The sequence below is a fragment of the Jaculus jaculus genome, chromosome 8, assembly GCF_020740685.1.
Source record: "Jaculus jaculus isolate mJacJac1 chromosome 8, mJacJac1.mat.Y.cur, whole genome shotgun sequence".
In the NCBI taxonomy this organism is placed as follows: Eukaryota; Metazoa; Chordata; class Mammalia; order Rodentia; family Dipodidae; genus Jaculus; species Jaculus jaculus.
Genome location: NC_059109.1, coordinates 11,977,805 through 11,999,489, shown reverse-complemented (window position 1 = coordinate 11,999,489; position 21,685 = coordinate 11,977,805). Strand labels below are relative to the sequence as shown.

At 43.2% G+C, this 21,685-nt stretch overlaps 2 protein-coding genes across 4 annotated transcripts in view; one reads left to right on the top strand and one right to left on the bottom strand.

The window, feature by feature from the left end:
- The window catches only part of Polh (DNA polymerase eta), a 35,096-nt gene extending 31,985 nt beyond the window's left edge, over positions 1-3,111 (bottom strand). For all 3 annotated transcript variants that reach the window (XM_045156530.1, XM_045156531.1, XM_045156532.1), the window contains exon 1: positions 2,872-3,111. The gene's annotated coding sequence lies outside the window, so the exon portion shown is untranslated. The remainder of the gene's footprint in view (positions 1-2,871) is intronic.
- Positions 3,112-3,260: 149 nt separating this feature from the next.
- Positions 3,261-21,685, top strand: part of Xpo5 (exportin 5) — a 49,978-nt gene continuing 31,553 nt past the window's right edge. The window contains exons 1-11 of the mRNA XM_004649465.3: positions 3,261-3,579; positions 4,996-5,117; positions 8,453-8,525; positions 10,234-10,371; positions 10,539-10,721; positions 12,380-12,406; positions 14,404-14,589; positions 15,122-15,198; positions 18,152-18,251; positions 20,210-20,290; positions 21,135-21,260. Of these exons, the coding sequence (XP_004649522.1) occupies positions 3,475-3,579; positions 4,996-5,117; positions 8,453-8,525; positions 10,234-10,371; positions 10,539-10,721; positions 12,380-12,406; positions 14,404-14,589; positions 15,122-15,198; positions 18,152-18,251; positions 20,210-20,290; positions 21,135-21,260 (1,218 nt within the window). The 5' untranslated portion in view covers positions 3,261-3,474. The remainder of the gene's footprint in view (positions 3,580-4,995; positions 5,118-8,452; positions 8,526-10,233; positions 10,372-10,538; positions 10,722-12,379; positions 12,407-14,403; positions 14,590-15,121; positions 15,199-18,151; positions 18,252-20,209; positions 20,291-21,134; positions 21,261-21,685) is intronic.

The following is a 21,685-nucleotide window of genomic DNA, read 5'->3' as shown; positions in this document are numbered from 1 at the left end:
TTAGCCACCAAACCATCTCTACAGTGCCCCATTTTTATTTTATAATTATTTTGGTTTTATTCATTTGAGCCAAGGCTGATCTAGAACTCACTTTGTAGTCTCAGGGTGGTCTTGAACTCATAGCAATCCTCCTACCTAAAGGCATGAGCTACCCCGCCCAGCTTATATTTTATTTATTAATTATTTATTTATTTGAGATAGAGTGAAAGAGCATATGAAAGAGAGCAAGAGCATGATGGGTGTGCCAGGTCCTCTAGCTGCTGCAAAGCCCAGACATCTGTGCCACCATGTACACCTGGCTCACATGGGTTCTGAGGATTTAAACCTAGGTCCTTAGGCTTCACAGGCAAACGCCTTGACTGCTAAGCCATCTTCCAGCACTATTTTTCCTTTTGTAATTAATTATTTGGCAGAGCATGGTGGTAGATTACTATAACCCAGCATTCAAGAGGCTATGGCAGTAAGTATCATGAATTCAAGGACAATCTCAGCTACAGAGCAAAGACCTTGGTCCATAAAGAAAAAAAAAGTACACAGACACACAAACATCTCTTGGGAGAGAATACTTTAATAGTATGCAAACGTTCTGTTTCTGGACAAACTTTCAATCACTAAGCAACTCTCAGTGGATCTTGCTTGTAGCAATTTTGGGGATTTCTGTTCTGTTTTGTTTTAGTGACGGGGTCTGTGTAGGCCAGGTTGGTATTAAATGCTCAAGCTTCTTGCCAATACTGAGATTATAGGCACACATTACCATTTCCAGCTAATCTTTTAAAAATTTTTTTTGTTCATTTTTATTTACTTATTTGAGAGCAACAGAGAAAGAGGCAGAATGAGAGAAAGAGAGAAAGAGAAAGAGAGAGAGAGAGAGAGAGAATGGGCTCGCCAGGGCCTCCAGCCACTGAAAACAAACTCTAGATGCATGCGCCCCCTTGTGCATCTGGCTAACATGGGTCCTGTGGAATTGAGCCTCGAACTGGGGTCCTTAGGTTTCACTGGCAAGTGCTTAACCACTAAGCAATCTCTCCAGCCTTCAGCTAATCTTTTAAACAATTTATTTGCAAGGGAGAGAGGAAGAGCGATAGCGAGCACGGGCACGCCAGGGCCCTGCCACTGCAAGCAAACTCCAGACGCATGTGCCACTCTGTGCATCTGGTTTTATGTGGGCACCAGGAATTGAACCCAGGACAGTAGGCTTTGGTAGCAAGCAATTTAACTGCTTGGCCATCTCCCCTTCTCTCAGCTAAACTTCTGAATACCAAAGACAACCACTAGTATTTACTGACAGGCAAACAGAAAGGTACGAATGGTACCCTGGACTCACAGACCTCCATACTTGAGAATACATCCATGAAGCACTGACTCCTAGATGGCTACAGACTGGAATCATCTGGGAAACTTAAACCACTGCAAACAGACTCCACACACATGTGCCACTTTATGCATCTGGTTTTATGTGGATACTAAGGGATCAAACCTGGTCTGGCAGTCTTTTCAAGAAAGTGCCTTTAATGGTTGAGCTAGCTTGCCAGCCCTTCATCTGGGAAACTTTAAATATCACTGACATCTGACTTCTATCATGCAACATTCTAATTTAATTGCTGCTGATATGACCTGGGCAACATGGTTTTTAACTTTATTTTTCAAGGCATAGTCTCCAATAGCCCAGGCTGGCCTCAAACTTACTATGTTGCTGAGGATGACCTTGAATTTCTGATCCTCCTGCCTACACCTCCCAAGTGTGGGATTATAGGTATGTGCAATTACATCCAGCACAGCATCATGATTTCTTAAGGCTCTCCAGGCAATTCCAATCTTCAGCACGGTTTGCAAACCACTGGCCCATCATAAGTAACAAACTTAGGGAAACACCGGAAATTCATGATTTAAATACAAAATGTACACGTTATACAGTTGAGTGATCACCCAACCGTATTCTGAAAGCTTTTCACAATTTACCATTCAATTTGAAAAAAAATATCAAGCAACCACAAAGCTGGCAAATTAGTATAAAGAAAACAGGTATAAATAGCAGAATAAAACAGGAAGCAGTGATTTAAAGGCAGTAAGCATTTTTACAAAATACAAATCACAAAAACAGCCATAGAGGCATAACAGATGAGGTCAGTGAGATCATCAGTTTATGAATTCATTGGCTAAGATAGAAGTTGTATAACTATGAAAAAAAAAAAAAGAACACGATGCCAAAACCCTGCTTTTGGGTAGAATTACGCTACCTTTTTTTTTTTTTTTTTAATTTTCGTTTTCTGAGACAGGTCCTCACCCTGTAGCTTCGAGCTCTTGACTTTTGACGATCCCCCTGCCTCAGCCTCCCAAGTGCCAGGATTACAGGCAGTAATCCATCATATCCAGCACTTAAAAATATCTCAGCTCATTACAATCTGCACAGCACAAGTTTAAAGTCGACCAGGTAGAAACGCATCTAAGAAAATAAATACAAAGGAAGAGGAAAGTTTAGGCGCAACAAGAGGAAAAAAAAAATTTCCCCCCTACGGTGGGGGGGAGGTGTCTGGGATCTTCAAGGCAATCTCTTCGGCCTTATCTCCGTTAATATATTTTCTATTTAAGGTTCGGTCTCGTGCTATAGATTAAATCACAGCATTTAACTGATGCTATATTGTAAATCCAACAGCCAAGAAGTTCGAAAGGCCAGGCGTGGTGGTGCGCACCTTTAATCCCAGCACTCGGGAGGCAGAGGCAGAGGCAGGAGGATCGCCGTGAGTTCGAGGCCAGCCTGGGCTGGAGCGAGACCCTACCTCGGAGAGGGGAGGGGAGAGAGAGAAAAAAACACCAAACAAACAAAAAGTAAGTTCGAAAATAGCGATGCGGAACGCTTTTAAAATTTCTTACCAAGGCGATCTGTCAAAACTGCCACCAGCGGAAGCTACGGCGCGTCTCTGGGAAGCACAAAGGATGTTCCCGGGAGCAGGCCAGTGGATTTCGAGGAAGATTGACTGCCGGAGACGACGGAGAGCCGGAGGAGACAAGGCAAAGTAAGGATCGCACCGAGGGAACCGCCGCGAGCCCCGCACCCCGCAGCCAGCGACTTCCCCGGCTCCGCTAGGAGTGAAGTTACACGGTCTGCGCGCGCGGGCTCGTCCGAGAGGCGGTTGACGCGCCTGCGCAGCGCGGCCCCTCGCCTCCCGCCCCGCCCACCCAGGAGCGGCCTGACGTCACAAGGGAGCCGCCACTTCCGCGCGCGCGCGTGCGCAGCCCCGAGCTGTGGCGCGTGCGCAGCGCTCGGCCTTCGCTCTCTCTCTGTCCCTCTCTACCCCCCGCACACCCCTCCCCGGTTCCAGCGCCGGCTTTAGCTCACGCTCCTCCTCCAGCTCTCCTCCCCCCACCCCACCTCCCCAGCCCGCCGCGGCCCGGTAATCAACCGTGTTGTCCCGCCAAGGGAACCTCGAGTGGCCTCGTGCTCCCGGAGCGGCCGTGGCGTTCCCGGCGCTAGCCATGGAGATGGATCAAGTGACTGCGTTGTGCGAGGAGCTGGTGAAAGCAGTGACGGTCATGATGGACCCGAGCTCCACCCAACGCTACCGGCTGGAAGCCCTCAAGGTAGCTTCGGGGCGGAGGGGGGTGTCGGGGGGTTCTGGCGCCTTAGGCCTGCCCCGGGGACCCTCCTTCGGCCCTGGCCTCCCGCTGGCCATCCCTAACTCCGGCTCACGTCCCTCCCACGCGGCTCCCGGACACCTCGTCTCTTCCAACTCCCGGGCTGGGGTGGCTTCTCGCGGCCTTGCGCATCTCTTCCCACCGGGGACTGGTGGGTCTGCGCGCCTGTCTTCGCCGGGACTCTCCTGCCCCCAGCAGCCTCCCCTCTCCTCACAGTTCTCTCGATTTCTTTCCGCTCTCGACGGCACCATTTTCACACCTCCTCCAAGTCCCACGTTCTCTAAGCCCTCCTCCCTTAGGCGCACGTGTAGATCTCAGCCCCCAACACCAGCCTCTTTCTTCCCTGCGACCTATGTTTTACCCACTCGACTGACACCCCCCCCCTCTTTTCCTAGTCCCTTTACTCACATCCGTCTCTATCTTATCTGTAACTGGGCTTGGGCATTTCAGTTCTTAAACTCCTCCCGAGGTTTTCAGTGTGTGGATATTCAGCTGTTTTGCATTTTTTTTTCCCCCAAGGGCATTTTGGTTTCCTGAAAGTAGTTTTCTTGTGTCCCAGGTCCCCTGCCCCAGGGACTGACTCAAGTTTAGCAATTTGGAAATGCTAATGCAAATAAGGACTGTTAGTACAATAGCGCGTTTTACCTCTATTAAATAATGTTTGTAGGTTGTGAAAAGGATTGTTGAGGAAAAATATACTCCTATGTGATGTGTATATAGTGAGCATTAATATGTACATGTTTGTCACAGGGTTTGGAATCAGATACGACTGGTTTCTGTTTGTTTCTTACTGTGAAATATTTAAAATGGTCTTGAATATGTGTGTTAGTCTAAATTCAATTGGTTTGCAGACTTTCCTTCTTAGCACTTCACCAATAGCTCTGCTTTTTAAAGAATATTCTAAGAATTCTTTTCCACATTAACAAGGCTACTATTGGCCAAAACAGAAAATCTGAAACTACCAAAGTGGAAGAGGTATCAATTCATATTCCTATAATACTGGTTTAGGTCTTGCAACCTAAAGACACAGGCAAGAAGCCAGGCATGTTAGCACAAGCCTGTAATCCCAGCTACTCAGGAGACTGAGGCAAGAGAATTGAAAGTTAAAGGGCTACCTGGGCTCCATAGAGTTTAACTTAGTGACACCCTGTCTCAAATGCAATGTAAAAAAAGAGCTGAGTATTTGGCTCAGCAGTAGAGCCCTTGCCTAGCACGTGGAAGGTCAATTCCCCAATATCCCAGTCTGCACCCCCCCCAAAAAAAAAGAGGTAAAGAAAAGAAACTTAAGATTAGAATTTTTTCAATGCTTTTAGTCTTTACCATGTTAGCTTCCTATGGAAATAGTAACTTTTCTTATTTTAGTTTTGTGAAGAATTTAAAGAAAAGTGCCCTATCTGTGTCCCCTGTGGCTTGAGATTGGCTGAGAAAACCCAGATTGCCATCATCAGACATTTTGGTCTTCAGATCCTGGAACACGTTGTCAAGTAAGGAGCTTGTGAGCATTACCACTGAAGTCTGTTAGAGCAAGCCTTTTTCTTTGTTTTTTAAAAAATATTTAATTAAGTTTTTGGGGGGAGTAGGTAGAGAAAATGGGCATGCCAGGGTCTCTAGCCACTGCAAATGAACTCCAGGAGCATGCACCACCTTGTGCATCTGGCTTTACATGGGCACTGTGGAATCAAACCTGGGTACTTTGGCTTTGCCAACAAATGCCTTAAATGCTAAGCCATCTCTCTAGCCCAAATAGGTTACACACACACACACACACACACACACACACACGTGTGTGTGTGTGTGTGTGTTTTAATTTAATTTTTGAGGGGAGGGGATCCAGGTTGTTGGGCTTTACAGGCAATTGCCTTAACCACTGAGCCATCACTCTAGCCCCTTTAGAGCAACTCTTCACTGTATTTAACTAATAGAGATGCTTTTTAGGTTAGTAAAAAAGAACAGTCCCTAAGGAAAACAAATGAGCAATCAATCCTCTGTGATGTTTACCAGAACCTCATAGAAGTACTTATCCAGGCCTTTAACCTTTTCTTTAGGTTCTTCACCCATATAAAATGTGTGGCACATGCTTATAATCCCAGAATTTGTGAAGCTGAGGCAGGATGATTAGGAGACTACAGAATGAGTTCCAGGTCAGCCTGGGCTAGAGTGAGACCCTACCATGAAAAACAAAATAACTAACTAGATAAAAATAAACACAAGACAAATGGAATAACATCTCTCAATATTTGTTGAATGCATTTTATGTTTTGAAATCTCACTATGTAGCCCAGGCTGTCCTTGAACTCACAGCGATCCTCCTACCTCTGCCTCCCAAGTGCTGGAATTAAAGGCGTGCTCCACCATGGCTGGCTTGGGGAGGTTTTTTGTTTGTTTGTTTGTTTGTTTTGTTTTTCTAGGTAGGACCTCATTCAAGCACAGGTTGATCCTGGTATTCTCTCTTTAGTCCCAGGCTGGCCTAGAACTCTACCGCTGCATCCCAAGTGCTGAGATTAAAGGTGTGCACCACCATGCTCATGTGCAGCTCAAGGCCTTTTTAAAAAAAGTATTTATTTGCAAGCAGAGAGAATGGGCCATATCAGGAGCTCCAGCTGCTGCAAACAAACTCAGGGTGTGTGTGCCATTTTGTGCCTCTGGACTTATATGGGTGCTGAAGAATCAAACCCAGGTTGTTAAGCTTTGCAGGCAAGCATCTTTAACTGCTGAAACATATCTACAGCCCTCAAGGTCTTTTTGTATTTTTTAAAATACATTTTATTTACTTACTTAGGTGGGGGGGATGGGCACACCAGGGCCTCCAGCCACTGCAGATAACTCCAGATGTTTGTGCCACCTTGTGCATCTGGCTTATGTGCATCCTGGAGAGTCAAACCATGAGCCTTTAGTTTTGCAGGCAAACACCTTAACTGCTAAGCCATCTCTCCAGCCCCTCCCTCCCATTTTCAACGAGAGAATAAGAATTGGTGCACCAGGACCTCAGCCACTGCAGTCGAACTCCAGACACCTGTTGGGCATGTGCAACCTTGCGCTTGCCTCACCTTTGTGCATCTGGCTAACGTGGGTCCTTAGGCTTCACAGGCAAGCAACTTAACTGCTAAGCCATCTCTCCATCCCACCTCAAGGTCTCTTATTATTGTTGTTGTTGTTGTTTATTTTTATTTATTTATTTGAGTGTGACAGAGAAAGAGGCAGAGAGAGAGAGAATGGGCACACCAGGGCCTCCAGCTACTGCACATGAACTCCAGATGCATGTGCTACCTTATGCATCTGGTTTAAGTGGGTCCCGGGGAAACAAGACTTAACTGGTGTCCTTAGGCTTCACAGGCAAGTGCTTAACTGCTAAGCCATCTCTCTAGGCCCTCAAGATCTTTTTAAGGCAGTGTATAGGTTGATAAATCTGTGATTAAGTGCCATACCTTTCTTTTTTTCATAATTTTGAGTGTGTATATTCTCTAAATGCTATATCCAAATCAGAATTACAGGAGTAATTGAAAACCCTTCCATACTTGAGTTTCCTACCCTGAAAATGTCTGAGAATATTCTTAAAGACTCAGCCACAGACAAAACAAAACCAAAAAAAAAATAGAAGCTGGGGAATAGCTCAGTTAGTAATCGCCTGCTTTGAGAGCATGAGGAACTGAGTTCAGATTCCCTACACCCATATAAAATGCTGAGTATGGTGGTACTTTCTTCTCTCAGTTCTGAGGAGGCAGAGACTAAAGGGTCCTTAGGACTTGCTAGCTAGGTGGTCTCTGTCAATCAGTGAGTTCCAGTTTCAGTGAGAGACCCTGTGTGGTGGTTTGATTAAGGTGTCCCCCATAAATTTAGGTGTTGTGAATGTTAGGTTCCCAGTTGATGGAGATTTGGGAATTAACGCCTCTTGGAGGCAGTGTATTTATTTTGGGGGGTAGGCTTGTGGGTATTATGGCCTGCTCCCCTGGCCAGTGTTGGGCACACTCTCCTGTTGCTGGTGTCCACCCTCTGCTCATGCCATTGTTTTCCCTGACATCATGGAGCTTCCCCTCGAGCCTGTAAGCCAAAATAAACCTTTTTCCCAGAAGCTGCTCTTGGTTGGGTGATTTCTACCAGCAATGTTAACCTGACTGCAAAACCCTATCTCAACAAAATAGGTTCCAAAGCCAGGCATGGTGGCATACACCTTTAATCCCCACCCTCTCAGGGTAGAGATAGAGGTGAGTTAGAGGCAACCCTAAGACTACATAGTGAATTCTAGGTCAGCCTGGGCTAAAGTGAGGCCCTACCTTGAAAAAAAAAAAAAAGTCCAGAGTGGTTGAAGAAGACACCTGATGTCAACCTCTGGCCTCCCACGCATGAGTGCACATGCACGCCTATATACATGTGAGCCTACAACATGCACCTGTGCCTGTAGCATACACAGGCGCACATACCACATGCAAAAATAGCCACTATATTTTCTGAAAGTACAAGTACATTGTTGAAGATGACTAAATGGATGTTTACTTATTTTTTATTGCTTTATTTGAGAGAGCACGTATGCATGCGTGCCAGGACCTCCAGCCACTACAGACAAACTTCAGACACATGCACCACCTTGTATATCTAGCTTACATGTGTCCTGGGGAATCGAACATGTGTCTTTTGGTTTTGCAGGAAAGCACCTTAACTGCAAAGCCATCTCTCCAGCTCTGGATATTTACTTTTGTCCTATCACTAAAGTCATGGGAGAAAGCTAATTTGTGGCATAAGTGTCATTTAAGGCAGAAATCACAGCTCTTGTGAAGAAAAGACTTCTAATGTGTTTCTTTTGATTCTCTGTTTTGGTGGTCAGGTTTCGGTGGAACACCATGTCTCGCTTGGAGAAGGTTTATCTGAAGAACAGTGTAATGGAGCTGATGGCAGATGTAAGGACAAGGTGGTTGGGAGAGTTTCCCGATTACTTAGACAAATTGTGATATCGTCTGTGTAGCATATTTTAAAATGCATTGGTTTTACATAGGTCAGGCAGTGTGATACTAAGGTAGAAAAAATTATAATCACAAAAACATAATTCATCATATTTCTCTTACTAGGTTTAATCAATACCCCTTTAGTGTTGGTTCCTGTTTTTGAAACTAGAATGCCTGACGAGACAGATTTAAACATCTTCAGCAAATGAATTAAAAGTTTCAAAACTAGCCAGGCATGGGAGTAATTAGGGCTGGAAAGATGGCTCAACAGTTAAGGCACTTACCTGCAAAGCGTAATGACCTGGGTTCGTTTCCCCAGTACCTATGTAAAGCCAGATGCACAAAGTATTGGATGCACCTGGAGTTGGTTTGCAGTGGCTGGAGGCCCTGGTGCGCCCTTTCTCTCACTGTGTCTTCTATCCCTTTTTTCTTGTAAATAAATAAGATTTTTTTTTTTCTTTTTGAGACAGTTTCTCCTTTTGTAACCCAACTCAGCTTTAAACTCCTTACAATTGTTCTTGTTTCTTGGGTTTTCTAAATGCCTGGTCTTTTTTTCCTTTTCTTTCATAACAAAGAGCATGGAAAGTTGGATCCCTACTCCTTTGGTTCCCAAAGTCTAGTGTTCTTATTAGAAAAAAAGAAAAGTCCTTCAATTATGAATTAATTTAGCTAGTTCAGACTTCTGCTTTGCTGTTTCTAAAGGAAATAAGCAGTGATCAATTTTTTTTTTTTTTTGAGGCAGGGTCTTACTGTAGCCCAGGCTGACCTGCCCTTGAATTCCTAGTGATTCTCCTACCTCTGCCTCCTTTAAGTGCTGGGATTAAAAGTGTTTGCCACCATGCCTGGCTTTTAAATTTTTTTTTATTTTTGAGCCTTAAGTTTCTGGCACTTTGCCTGTCCCAGCCTTCCAGGTCATAGGCCGCCTATGGCAGCCTTGAACTTCTGGGTTTTGTTTGTTTGTGATATATTTTTGTTTTTGTTTCTTTTGTTTTTTAAGGTGTGTCTCACTCTAGCCCCCTGGGAACACTATGTAGTCTCAGGGTGGCCCCTTGAACTCATGTTGATCCTCCTACCTCTGCCTCCCCAGGTGCTGGGTTTAAAGGGTGTGTGCCACCATGCCCGGCTTAAACTTCCTAAGAAGAGACACAATAGTAATTGTTTTGGTTTTTAGAGGTAAGGTCTAGCTGTAGCCCAGGCTAACCTGGAATTCATTCACTCTGTAGTCTAGGCTGGCCTTGAACTCATGGTGATCTTCCTCCCAGCAGTAATTGTTTTTCTTTACCTTCTAACATAGCTCTTGGTAAAAGCAGTTGCTTTTCCTTGTCCTCCCATTTCTATGAGCCTCTCCATATATGCTTGATTTCTCTATCCTTCCACCCTGGCCCGTGAAAAAAAATGAATCAATATGATAGTCTCTTCCTTTTGTAAAGAGTAGTGATATTTTGCTGGCTCTTTGACAACCACTTTATTAACTGCTGGAACCCTCACTTTAAGTGGAAAGAATGAGAATGCAGGACTAGTGACTCAGACAGGGAGAACAGGTTTAGTTTTGAAACAGGCTGTCTGAGGAGTGCTGTACATTTCTACAGACTAGGTTTTATGGCGGGAATTCAGTCCTACAGACCTCTTAATATCACTTGTGGCTTTTGCTTTTTGTTTTCAGGGAACATTGAACATTTTGGAAGAGGAGAACCACATTAAAGATGTAATGTCACGAATTGTGGTAGAGATGATCAAGCGAGAGTGGCCACAGCACTGGCCCGACATGCTGATGGAACTGGACACTCTGTCTAGGCAAGGGGTATGGAGTAGAGCTGCGGCGTTTCCATGTGATGATTCTTAGAACAGACTTGAGGGTTTGCTTTGTAGTGGTATTTGGTTTTATCAACAGAAAAATACACTTTGGACATATCTATAATGAATAAGGTGTTTTAGTATAATTCAACCTGCTTATTTCTGTTGGCTTAGGAAACACAGACAGAATTGGTGATGTTCATCCTTTTACGACTAGCCGAGGATGTAGTAACCTTTCAGACACTTCCCCCTCAAAGAAGAAGAGATATTCAGCAAACGTTAACCCAAAACATGGAAAGGATCTTCAGTTTTCTACTTACCACACTTCAGGAAAATGTAAACAAGTACCAGCAAGTGGTAAGGATTCCCACTCCACAGAAGGCTCCTTCCCATATTACAGGTTAACTAGGATCTTCTGTGTACTAGGCAAGCCTCTCCTTGACCTCTGTAGCTGAACCAGCCCTTGCCTTCTGCCTGAGCCTCCGGAGTAGCTGGGATTATAGGCCTATGCCATTGGGTTATTTTTCTTTTATGGGGGGTTGGGAGGGTTAGGTTTGTTTTGTTTGTTTTGTTTTGTTTTGTTTTGTTTTTGAGGTAAGATCTCGCTCTAGCCCAGGCTGACCTAGAATTCACTATATAGTCTCAGGGTGGTCTTGAACTCACAGTGATCCTCCTACCTCTGTATCCCAAGTGCTGGAATTAAAGCCATGCACCACCACACCTGGTTCTGGTAATTTCCTTGAAAATTAGAAAGTTCATTTAAAATAGCATGAATTGAAGGGTAATTCTTTTTTTAAAAAATTCTTTTGTTTATAAGGGAAAATAATATAGCATGCCAGGGCTTCCTGTCACTGCAAAGGAACTCTAGACATATACTGTTAGGCTTTGTGGGCAAGCACCTTAACCACCGAACCAACTAGTCTCTCCATAACCTACTTTCCTTTTTTATTTATGTATGTATTTATTTATTTATTTGGATTTTCAAGGTATGGGTCTCTCTTTCTAGTCTAGGCTGACCTTGTATTTAGTATGTAGTACTGGGGTTAAAGGTGTGTGCCACCATGTCCAGTGAGATAACCCTGTTTTTGTATTTTTATTTTTTATTTTTGGGATTTTTCAAGGTGGGGTCTCACTTTTGCTCAGGCTGACCTGGAATTCACTATATCGTCTCAGAGTAACCTCAAACTCAAGGAGATCCTCCTAACTCTCTGCCTCCTGAGTGCTGGGATAAAAGGCGTGTGCCGCCGTGCCTGGCTCAGGTTTTGTGTGGCGCTTTTTTTTTTTTTTTTTTTTTTTTCCTCCTGTTACTGCAAAGGAACTCTAGACACATATTGTTAGAATTTGGGATTGACTAGAGTGATGTGAGAAATATAGGAGAGAAAACCATCACAGGCTTTTTTTTTTTTTTTGCATAGGGTTTCACTCTAGCTTAGGCTGACCTGGAATTCACTATGTAGTCTCAGGGTGGCCTCAAACTCACTGTGATCCTCCTACCTCTGCCCCCACCCCCAGCAGTGCTGGGACTAAAGGTGTCCCCTACCATGCCCTGTTAAATAACCCAGGTTTTGTTTTTATTTTTTAAAGCTAGGCTTGGGCTGTGTGTGGTGGTACACACCTTTAATCCCAGCACTGGGGAGGAAGAGGTAGGACAATTGCCAAGAGTTCAAAGCCATCCTGAGAGCCTACATAGTAAATTCCAGGTCAGCATGGGCTAGATCGGAGACTATACCTCAAAATTCCCCCTCCCCCCCAAAAAAAAGCTCTAGGCTTAATGGTGCACACTTGTAATTCAGTACTGGGTAAGTAGAAACAGGCAGCTCTCTGTATGACTTGAGTTTGGAACCAGTTTGAAATACATCCAAACCAGCCAAAGCTGCATGTCTCAAAAAGAAGAAGAAAGGGGGGGTGTTGTACCTTTATTTAACAATCTTTTTTCAAGTGCCTTTATTAAGAAGGTGGAAAGTTAGTGTGTATTTGTTACTCAGAACCTTCAATCATTTTTACTTTTCTTTCAGAAAGCTGATGCTTCTCAGGAGTCAAAGGTAAGAGCTTTGTGGGGTTCTAAGGACACTTCTTTTTTTTTTTTTTTTAATTTTTATTAACGTTTTCCATGATCACAAAATATATCCCATGGTAATTCCCTCCCTCCCCACCCCCACACTTTCCCATTTGAAATTCCATTCTCCATCATATTGCCTCCCCATTACAATCATTGTAATTACAAATATACAATATCAGCCTATTAAGTATCCTCATCCCTTCCTTTCTCTTCCCTTTATGTCTCCTTTTCAACTTACTGGCCTCTGCTACTAAGTATTTTCTTTCTCACACAGAAGCCCAATCATCTGTAGCTAGGATCCACATATGAGAGAGAACATGTGGCGCTTGGCTTTCTGGGTCTGGGTTACCTCACTTAGTATAATCCTTTCCAGGTCCATCCATTTTTCTGCAAATTTCATAACTTCATTTTTCTTTACCACTGAGTAGAACTCCATTGTATAAATGTGCCACATCTTCATTATCCACTCATCAGTTGAGGGACATCTAGGCTGGTTCCATTTCCCAGCTATTATAAATTGAGCAGCAATAAACAAGGTAGAGCACGTACTTCTAAGGAAATGGGATGAGTCCTTAGGATATATGTCTAGGAGTGCTATAGCTGGGTCATATGGTAGATCAATCTTTAGCTGTTTTAGGAACCCCCACACTGTTTTACACAATGGCTGGACCAGATTGCATTCCCACCAGCAGGGCAGAAGGGTTCCTTTTTTTCCACATCCCCGCCAACATTTATGATCATTTGTTTTCATGATGGTGGCCAATCTGACAGGAGTGAGATGGAATCTCAATGTAGTTTTAATCTGCATTTCCCTGATGACTAGTAACGTAGAACATTTTTTTAGATGCTTATATGCCATTCCTTTGAGAATGCTCTATTTAGCTCCGTAGCCCATTTTTTGATTGGCTTGTTTGATTCCTTATTATTTAACTTTTTGAGTTCTTTGTATATCCTAGATATTAAGCCTCTATCAGATATATAGCTGGCGAAGATTTTTTTCCCATTCTGTAGGTTGCCTCTTTGCTTTTTTCACTGCAAAGGACACTTCTTTTTTACTGTTATTTATTTGAGAGCAAGAGAAAGCAGTAGAGAATGGGAACACCTGGGTCTCTAGCCACTGCAAAGGACTCCAGATGCCTATGCCACCTTGTGCATCTGGCATACATGGGTACTGGAGAATTGAACCTAGGTCCTTAGGCATTGCAGGCAAGTGCCTTAACTAACCATTAAGCCATGTCAAAGGAGACTTATTCAGTGCCTTCATGTGTGGGATAGAATACACTTCATGAACTCAGCCTTGGTTTTTTTATTTTTATTTTTTGTTTGTTTATTTGAGAGAGAGAGAGAATGGGCATGCCAGGGCCTTCAGTCTCTGCAAATGAACTCCAGACACATGTGCCACCTTGTTTGTGCATCTGGCTTTTGTGGGACCTAGGGGATCAGACTTGGATCCTTTGACTCTGCAGACAAGTGGCTTAACTGCTAAGTGCCCCCTCCTTCTTTTCTAATGAGAGGGAGAGAATTGGCACATCAGGGCTTCCAGCTATTGAAATTTAACTACAGATATATGTGCCACGTAGTGCACTTGTGCAACCTTGCATCATCTTGTGTGTGTGGCTTGTACAGGATATGGATAATCAAACATGGGTCCTCAGGCAAGCACCTTGACTACTAAGCTATCTCTCCAGTTTTTTGATCAGTGAGCTGTAGTCAAAGGGAGGTAGAAATATAATTGTGGGATTTCTTGTAAAAACAAAACAGGAAATAAAATGACCATACCTGCCAAGTTGGTCTTATTTATGCTCAGAATGCCATTGTTACAGAAATGGTTATATGTCAAAGAAAACCTCTGAGCCTCCATAGTAGCAGTTATTACACACAAATACATTTTTTCTTTTTAGAATTTGAAAATACAAATTTCATACCATGACCATAGCTCCCTTACCTGTTACTACCTCAGTCAAACGTGATTTCCCACAGGCTCAAGCATACTGTCGAGTAAGCATCGCAGCCCTGAATACTCTAGCAGGCTATATCGACTGGGTATCAATGACCCACATCACAGCTGAGAACTGTAAACTGCTGGAGATGCTGTGCCTGCTTCTGAGTGAACAGGAACTACAGTTGGGAGCAGCTGAGTGTCTACTCATTGCAGTCAGCAGAAAAGTAAGTTACCGCTTAACTTTTGTCCCCCCAACCCCACCCCACTTCCGGGTAGGGTCTCGCTCTAGCTCAGGCTGACCTGGAATTCACTATGTGGTCTCAAGGTGGCCTTGAACTCACAGTGCTTCTTCTACCTCTGCCTCCCATGTGCTGGGATTAAAGGCATGCACCACCATGCCTGGCTCCACTTGACATTTTTTGGCTTTGCATGCTGTGGCCGGTTTGAGACTTTATTCCTTGAAGCCAATTGAGTAACTTCCTCCAACCTCTTTGGACCAAAGTTTTCTATATTTCAAGGACCCTATGGCAGAATATTCAGAAATTTATTAGGCTATTTGGTTCTTGAAACAGTTATAATTCTTGGCGCTTCACACTAAATAAAAGTAATGATAAAGTTTAAAACTTACTTGGTATTATGCCAAGGAATCAAGACACTGTATTTGATTTAAGACAGAGTCTTAAAGCCTGTCAGTACTATGGGGCGTTCAGTATTTTAAGTTGTATGTCTGACACAGTTTCCCTGAATTGGGTCTAGGGCAAGTTGGAAGACCGGAAGCCCTTGATGGTCTTATTTGAAGATGTTGCCATGCATTATATTCTGTCAGCTGCACAGTGAGTATCTTTATCTTTCAGTGTTATTCAGGAGAGAGGGTATTTGTTTTGGTGCAAGTGTTGAATGCAGAGAGTTTCATTCATGTGAAGAGCACACTATACCAGCAATCTGTATACCCACCGAGTGCTCTATGGATATTTTCTTTTTTTTTTAATTTGTTTTTGCTCATTTTTATTTATTTATTTGACAGTGACAGAGAGAGAAGGAGGGAGGGAGGCAGGGAGGGAGGGAGGGAGGGAGGGAGGGAGGGAGGGAGGGAGAGAGAGAGAGAGAGAGAGAGAGAGAGAGAGAGAGAGAGAGAGAATGGGCATGCCAGGGCCTCCAGCCTCTGCAAATGAGCTCCAGATGCGTGCACCCCCTTGTGCATCTGGCTAACATGGGTCCTGGGAATCAAGTCTAAAACCGGTGTCCTTAAGTTTCACAGGCAAGCGCTCAACTGCTAAACCATCTCTCCAGCCCATATAGGGATGTTTTCTGATACTTTGGCACTTTAGGTTTTGTTCGAGAGTGTCTTAAATTCCTACCTAAATATAACAGTCAACAGTGTTAATGGTTTAAAAAAGAAGACAAGGGCTGAAAAGATGGCTTATTGCTTAAGGCACTTGCCTGCAAAACCTGAGAACCCTAGTTTGATGCCCATGTCCACATAAAGCCAGATGCACCTAAGTGACACATGCATCTAGAATTCATTTACAGTGGCTAGAGACCCTGATGTGCCCATTCTCTCTCTCTCCCTTTCCCTCTCTGCTTGTAAATGAGTAATAAAGTAAGTATTTAGGAAAAAAATGACAATCTTCCAAGAACATATAACCTTTCTGAAGGAAACAAGAGGTGACCACTGACTTAGAATCTGCTCATTTTCACAACCTCCTCCTCCCCAGACAACACATTTTCTTGATTCTTATGATCCCTATGCCTACACAGTACCTTAGTGACCAGGCCAAGTCTGTCCTAATAGCCTTGAGTTCAGAACTCCCAAGTGCTGCTTCTGGGTGCTTCTGAAACTAGCCCATGCCCAATTTCCTGATGTTCTGGAAGGCAGCAAGAACAAACAGGTGGGGGCATGGGACAAGAACTCTGTGCTGAAGTAATTTGTCTTCCTGTGGTTCTTGTTGATAATAAAGCACCTCCTTATAAGTGCTTCTTACTAGGAGGCCAGACAGAGTTGCATATTGCAAATAGGTAAAGCCATTTCAGCACATTCTTTGAGACTCTGCTTAACTTGATCCCAAGAACAAGGAAAAAGGTATGTAAGAAACAATTTTTACTTGAAATCTCTTTGTTTACTTTAATATTTTTATTTGTTTATTATTTATTATGTAAGTAGAGAGGTAGAGAGAATGCACATGCCAGGGACTCCAGACACTTCCAGTGAATCCCAACTGCATACTCCATTTTATGCATCTGGTTTTACATGGGTACTTGGGAATAAAATTCCATATTGTTAGGCTTTGCAGGCAAGCACCTTAACCACTGAGCCATCTCTCCCCCTGCTTGAAATCTTTTTGTTTTTTCCTTTTTGGTTTCTCATGGTAGGATCTCACTCTAGCCCAGGCTTATCTGGAATTCACTATGTAGTCTCCGGGTGGTCTCGAACTCAAAACGATCCTCCTACCTCTGCCTGGGATTAAAAGTGTTCACCACCACATCCAGCTCCCTTGAAATCTTTATTGTTGCTGTCTTTTAAGTTTCAGAATTTAATTTTTTTTTTTAATTTTTTTGTTTATGTTTACTTATTTGAGAGTAACAGACAGAGAGAAAGAGGCAGATAGCGAGAGAGAGAATGGGTGCACCAGGGCCTCAAGCCACTGCAAACGAACTTCAGACTTGCATGCGTCCCCTTGTGCATCTGGCTAACGTGGGTCCTGGGGAATCAAGCCTCGAACCGGGGTCCTTAGGCTTCACAGGCAAGCATTTAACTGCTAAGCCATCTCTCCAACCCCAGAATATAATTTTTAGTTTATTACTTGAGAGAGAAGCCGAGAGTGACTGGGAGAGAATAGGCCCACCATGGCATCCAGCCACTGCAAATGAACTCCAGAGGCATGTGCCACATTGTGTCTCTGGCTTTGTGTGGGTCCTGGGGAATCCAATTTGGGTCCTTTGGCTTTGCAGGCAAGTGCCCCAACTGCTAAGCTGTTTCCCCATCCATTGATGTCTTTTGATGTTCATTGTAATAATTGCATTTAATACATCTTTCTTTCCTAAAGAGAATACAGCTGTTTTTAGGAGATCTTATTCATTGAATGGCATATGTTTTGGATAGTCATTATAGTTACTGTTTATAAGGTCCATCTCATAGTTAAGTAAAGTAGAGACCATGACTTCCATACAGTGGTGTGACATCTCCATTTGTTCAATGAGCACTACACCATACCTATGGTTTGTAAAGTGGTGGGTCAAACACTGGCGGTTAGGCTGTATGGCCTGCACTGAAAGCCAGAGCGCCATAACTGCCTTTCCACAGAGCTATGGCCTCCCTGGCCTGTCCTGAGGCCCAGGCTCATCCTCCCTCCTCTAGGTGTTAGCTATTGTGGCTTCTGCTCTTAGCATGAATGCAGTATCGTTTCAGGTCTAGGGTTTTACTCATTTTTAAGAAGAGTGTTGAATTCTGCAGGACTGTAGACCTGAATTAAATAATTTGGAAAAGCAAGGGATTTTTGTTTGTTTGTTTGTTTTTTGAGGTAGGATCTTGCTGTAGCCCAGCTGACCTGGAATTCATTTTGTAGTCTCAGGCTGGCCTCGAACTCACAGGGCTCCTTCTAAATCTGCTTACTGAGTGCTGCGGTTAAAGTCGTGGGCCACTATGCCCGGATTCGGCTTGGGTTTTTTGACTTTAATAAACACCTAAGATTTTAATGGTCAGGCATACACTGCAGACACATCCACTTGCATAGGATTCTCATTAGTTTGGTGATGAGCAACTAATGACTCAATTCTCTCCTTGTATAGGACCGCTGATGGAGGAGGCTTAGTAGAAAAACACTACGTCTTCCTAAAGAGACTCTGTCAGGTGTTGTGTGCATTGGGCAGTCAGCTGTGCGCATTGCTGGTGAGAAGGTTCACCCTAGAGAGTACTGGGTCATTTGGGGAGAATGTTTAGAGAGCTGTATTAAAAAATTAATTTACTAATTATAATTGTTTATACATATATATAATGTATTTTGATTGCATTTATCTCCCATTACCTTCTTTTGTCCCCCTCCCTGATAAACTGATAAACGCTTTCTTCCCAACTAATCTTGATGTCATTTTTGGTTTTTTTGAGGCAGAATCTCACTAGCCCAGGCTCCTAAATTCAGTGATTCAGTGTAATCCTCAGCCTTTAGAGTTGTTTTTTTTTTTTTTTTTTTTTGAGGTAGGGTCTCTCTCTGGCTCAGGCTGACCTGGAATTAACTATGTGGTCTCAGGGTGGCCTCAAACTCACTACAGTCCTCCTCCCTCTGCCTCCTGAGTGCTGGGATTAAAGGCGGGTGCCACCACGTCTTGCCTTTATTTTTCTTTTTTTGTGTGTGATTCTTCAGTTTAGTTAGAGTTGTTTGTTAAAGGACAGACGGAAGGTTATTTACTAGAAGATGAGTCATTTTTCCAGTGGCTATTCTACTGAGGAGAAGGTTTTAGTTCGTGGTTTTTTGTTTTTTGGGTTTTTTTTCAGGGTAGGGTCTCCCTGTAGCCTAGGCTGACTTGGGACTCACTTTGTAGTCCCAGGTTGGTCTCAAACTCACAGCAATTCTCCTACCTTTGCCTCTTGAGTGCTAGAGTTAATGGCATGTGCCACCCTGCCTGATGATATATGTATATCATATATATATATTTGAGTTAGGAAAGGAGGCTGAAAGAGAGAATGAGCACACCAGGACTTCCAGCCACTGCAAAAAAACTCCAGATGCATGTGCCACCTAGTGCATCTGGCTTACATGGATCCTAGGAAATCAAACCAAGGTCCTTTGGCTTTGCAGGCAAGCGCTTTAACCACTAAGCCATCTCTCCAGCCCAAGAGCTGTATTTTTATAAGAGTTTGCCACTGCCATTGAGTAATCTCAGTGCCTGATGGTGCATTGTTCCACTGTTTATTTCATAGGCTTAAATATGAATAGCAATAAAGAGGGTTTTTTTAACTTGTTGGGTTTTTTGTTGTTGTTGTTTTTTGAGAAAGAATGGGCACACCACAGCCTCCAGCCACTGCAAACAAACTATGCACCACCTTGTGCATCTGGCTTAAGTGGGTTCTGGGGAATCAAATCTCGGTCCTTTGGCTTTGTGGGCAAGAGAACCTTAACTGCTAAGCAGTCTCTCTAGCCCAACTTGTTGGCTTTTTGAGAAAGGTCCTGGAAGTCACATTTTCTACCAGGATGGTCTCAGACTATTAGCATTCATCCTATGTCAGTACTGGGATTGCACCTAAGCACTCCTACACCTGGTTTTTAGCAGCATACTTAAGGTAAAGTTTTACATGTTAGAAGACAAAATATTGGAACAAACACTTGTAACTGATACTATTCTGTTTTGTGGTGGCTTAAAAAGTTTCAGAAATAGGACATACTATTGAGTGGGTATTTTAGTAGGTTGGCTCATGAAAGGTGAAAAAAGTTTGTTTGAAATTAAATTAAATGCTTTTTTCTTTGTGTATGTGTTTTTGTTTTTGCTTTTTTAAAGCAGACTCTCAATCTTCTAGCCTAGTCTGACATGTTCACTCTGTGGTCGTAGGTTGGCCTCAAGTGTAATAGTCGTCTTCCTACCTTAGCTTCCCGAGTGCTGGGATTAAAGGCCTGCACCACCGTGCCTTGCATGTTTTGGTTTCTTAACACAGTTTATTATTTGTGTAGTTTAGGCTGGTCTTGAACTTACCATCCTCCTGCCTCAGTTTCTGAGCTAGGATACTGGCCAGCACTGATAACCCAGCCTTCAAAACTGTTTTGAATGGTTCTGTTACTTGTTCGTTCCTTCCTTCCCCCCACCAACCTCTTTGAAGGCATCAGGATTTATATGATGGTGGTTTTTCTTCTCCAGGGAGATGCTAATGCACAAACCCCAGTGAACTTTGGAAAATATCTGGAATCTTTTCTTGCTTTCACAACCCATCCAAGTCAGGTAAACTTTATGCAGGTAACTTCTCAAATTCTTATTTAGGTCAACCAAATCAAGCGCTGTGGCCTTAAGTATTTGCAGCTCCTATACAAAATATGACTTCTGGCTCTAGGGAATAGGTGCCATTTAATAGAATCATTGAATCTTTTTCCTAAGCATTATTACACTGTGTAGGTCAACAGCTTTCTCCACGGGAAGTCCATAAGATGTTTTACTGGGCACACCAGGGCCTCTAGCCTCTGCAGATGAACTCCAGGCACATGTCCCACCTTGTGTATCTGGCTTTACTGGGGAATTGAACCTGGGTTCTTTGGCTTTACAAGCAAACACTTAGCCCCTAAGCCATCTCTCCTGTCTCTAAGTAGATTTTAGACATAAAGTATGATGAATTGTATTAGTATAAAATTAATTCCATCCAATTCAATATATTTTTTTTATAACTTTGCAATCCTGCTACCCTTTTTGTTTTATTGAGGTAGGCTGACCTGGAATTCACTATGTACTCTCAGACTGCCCTTGAACCTACAACAATTCTCCTACCTCTGTCTCCCACATGCCGGGATTAAAGTAGTATATCACCCTACTCAGCCACCCCTTTTTTGTAGAAAAGAAGAAAATTTAGCACATACTTCAGGACTTATAATGACCCATAGCCTTTGATTAATGTGTGGTCTTTAGTGACTAGTCATTCCTGATGTATTGCTGCAGAAGGGATTTCAAATTGTAGGGATTTATTTCTATTGGAGAATGTCACTGATAACTGCTAGGTTAAGTTATAATCATGATGAGATAGACTCAAATCACCGAACTGAATTTTGTGGGTTTTGTTTTGTTTTCTTTGCTGTAGTTTCTCCGCTCTTCAACCCAGATGACCTGGGGAGCCCTCTTCAGGCATGAGGTCCTATCTCGAGATCCTGTGCTGTTAGGAATAATACCGAAATATCTTCGTGCTTCTATGACTAACTTGGTCAAGGTAAGTGGTAATCTTAAATGTATGGGAGTATAGGTGTATACACATAATAAGGCTTTGATGTCAGTAGCCCCTTTTTGGTCTATAAGATCACCAAGCACATTCTCTTATTCCTTAGTACAAAGGCAGATCCAGATGCTTATTTAAATTGTTTTTTCATATTTTGGAGAGAGGTTCTAGGACAAGAGCAGTGACTCTACCATGTACCCCTTGCTATTCAGGAGTTAGAAGCAGAAGTAGCAGAAGGTACAGAAGATTGATCAGGGATGGTATCTAAAGATGGCTTCTAGAGGTCAAGTGCAAGTCAAAACATCATCTGAGGTGGGAAGAATGGAAGCAAAGATTGCTCACTTCCTCCATATACTTGTTTATGAATCTGAGATGTGCTAAGAGCAGTTGGAGTATACATATCCTTCATCTCTATTTCT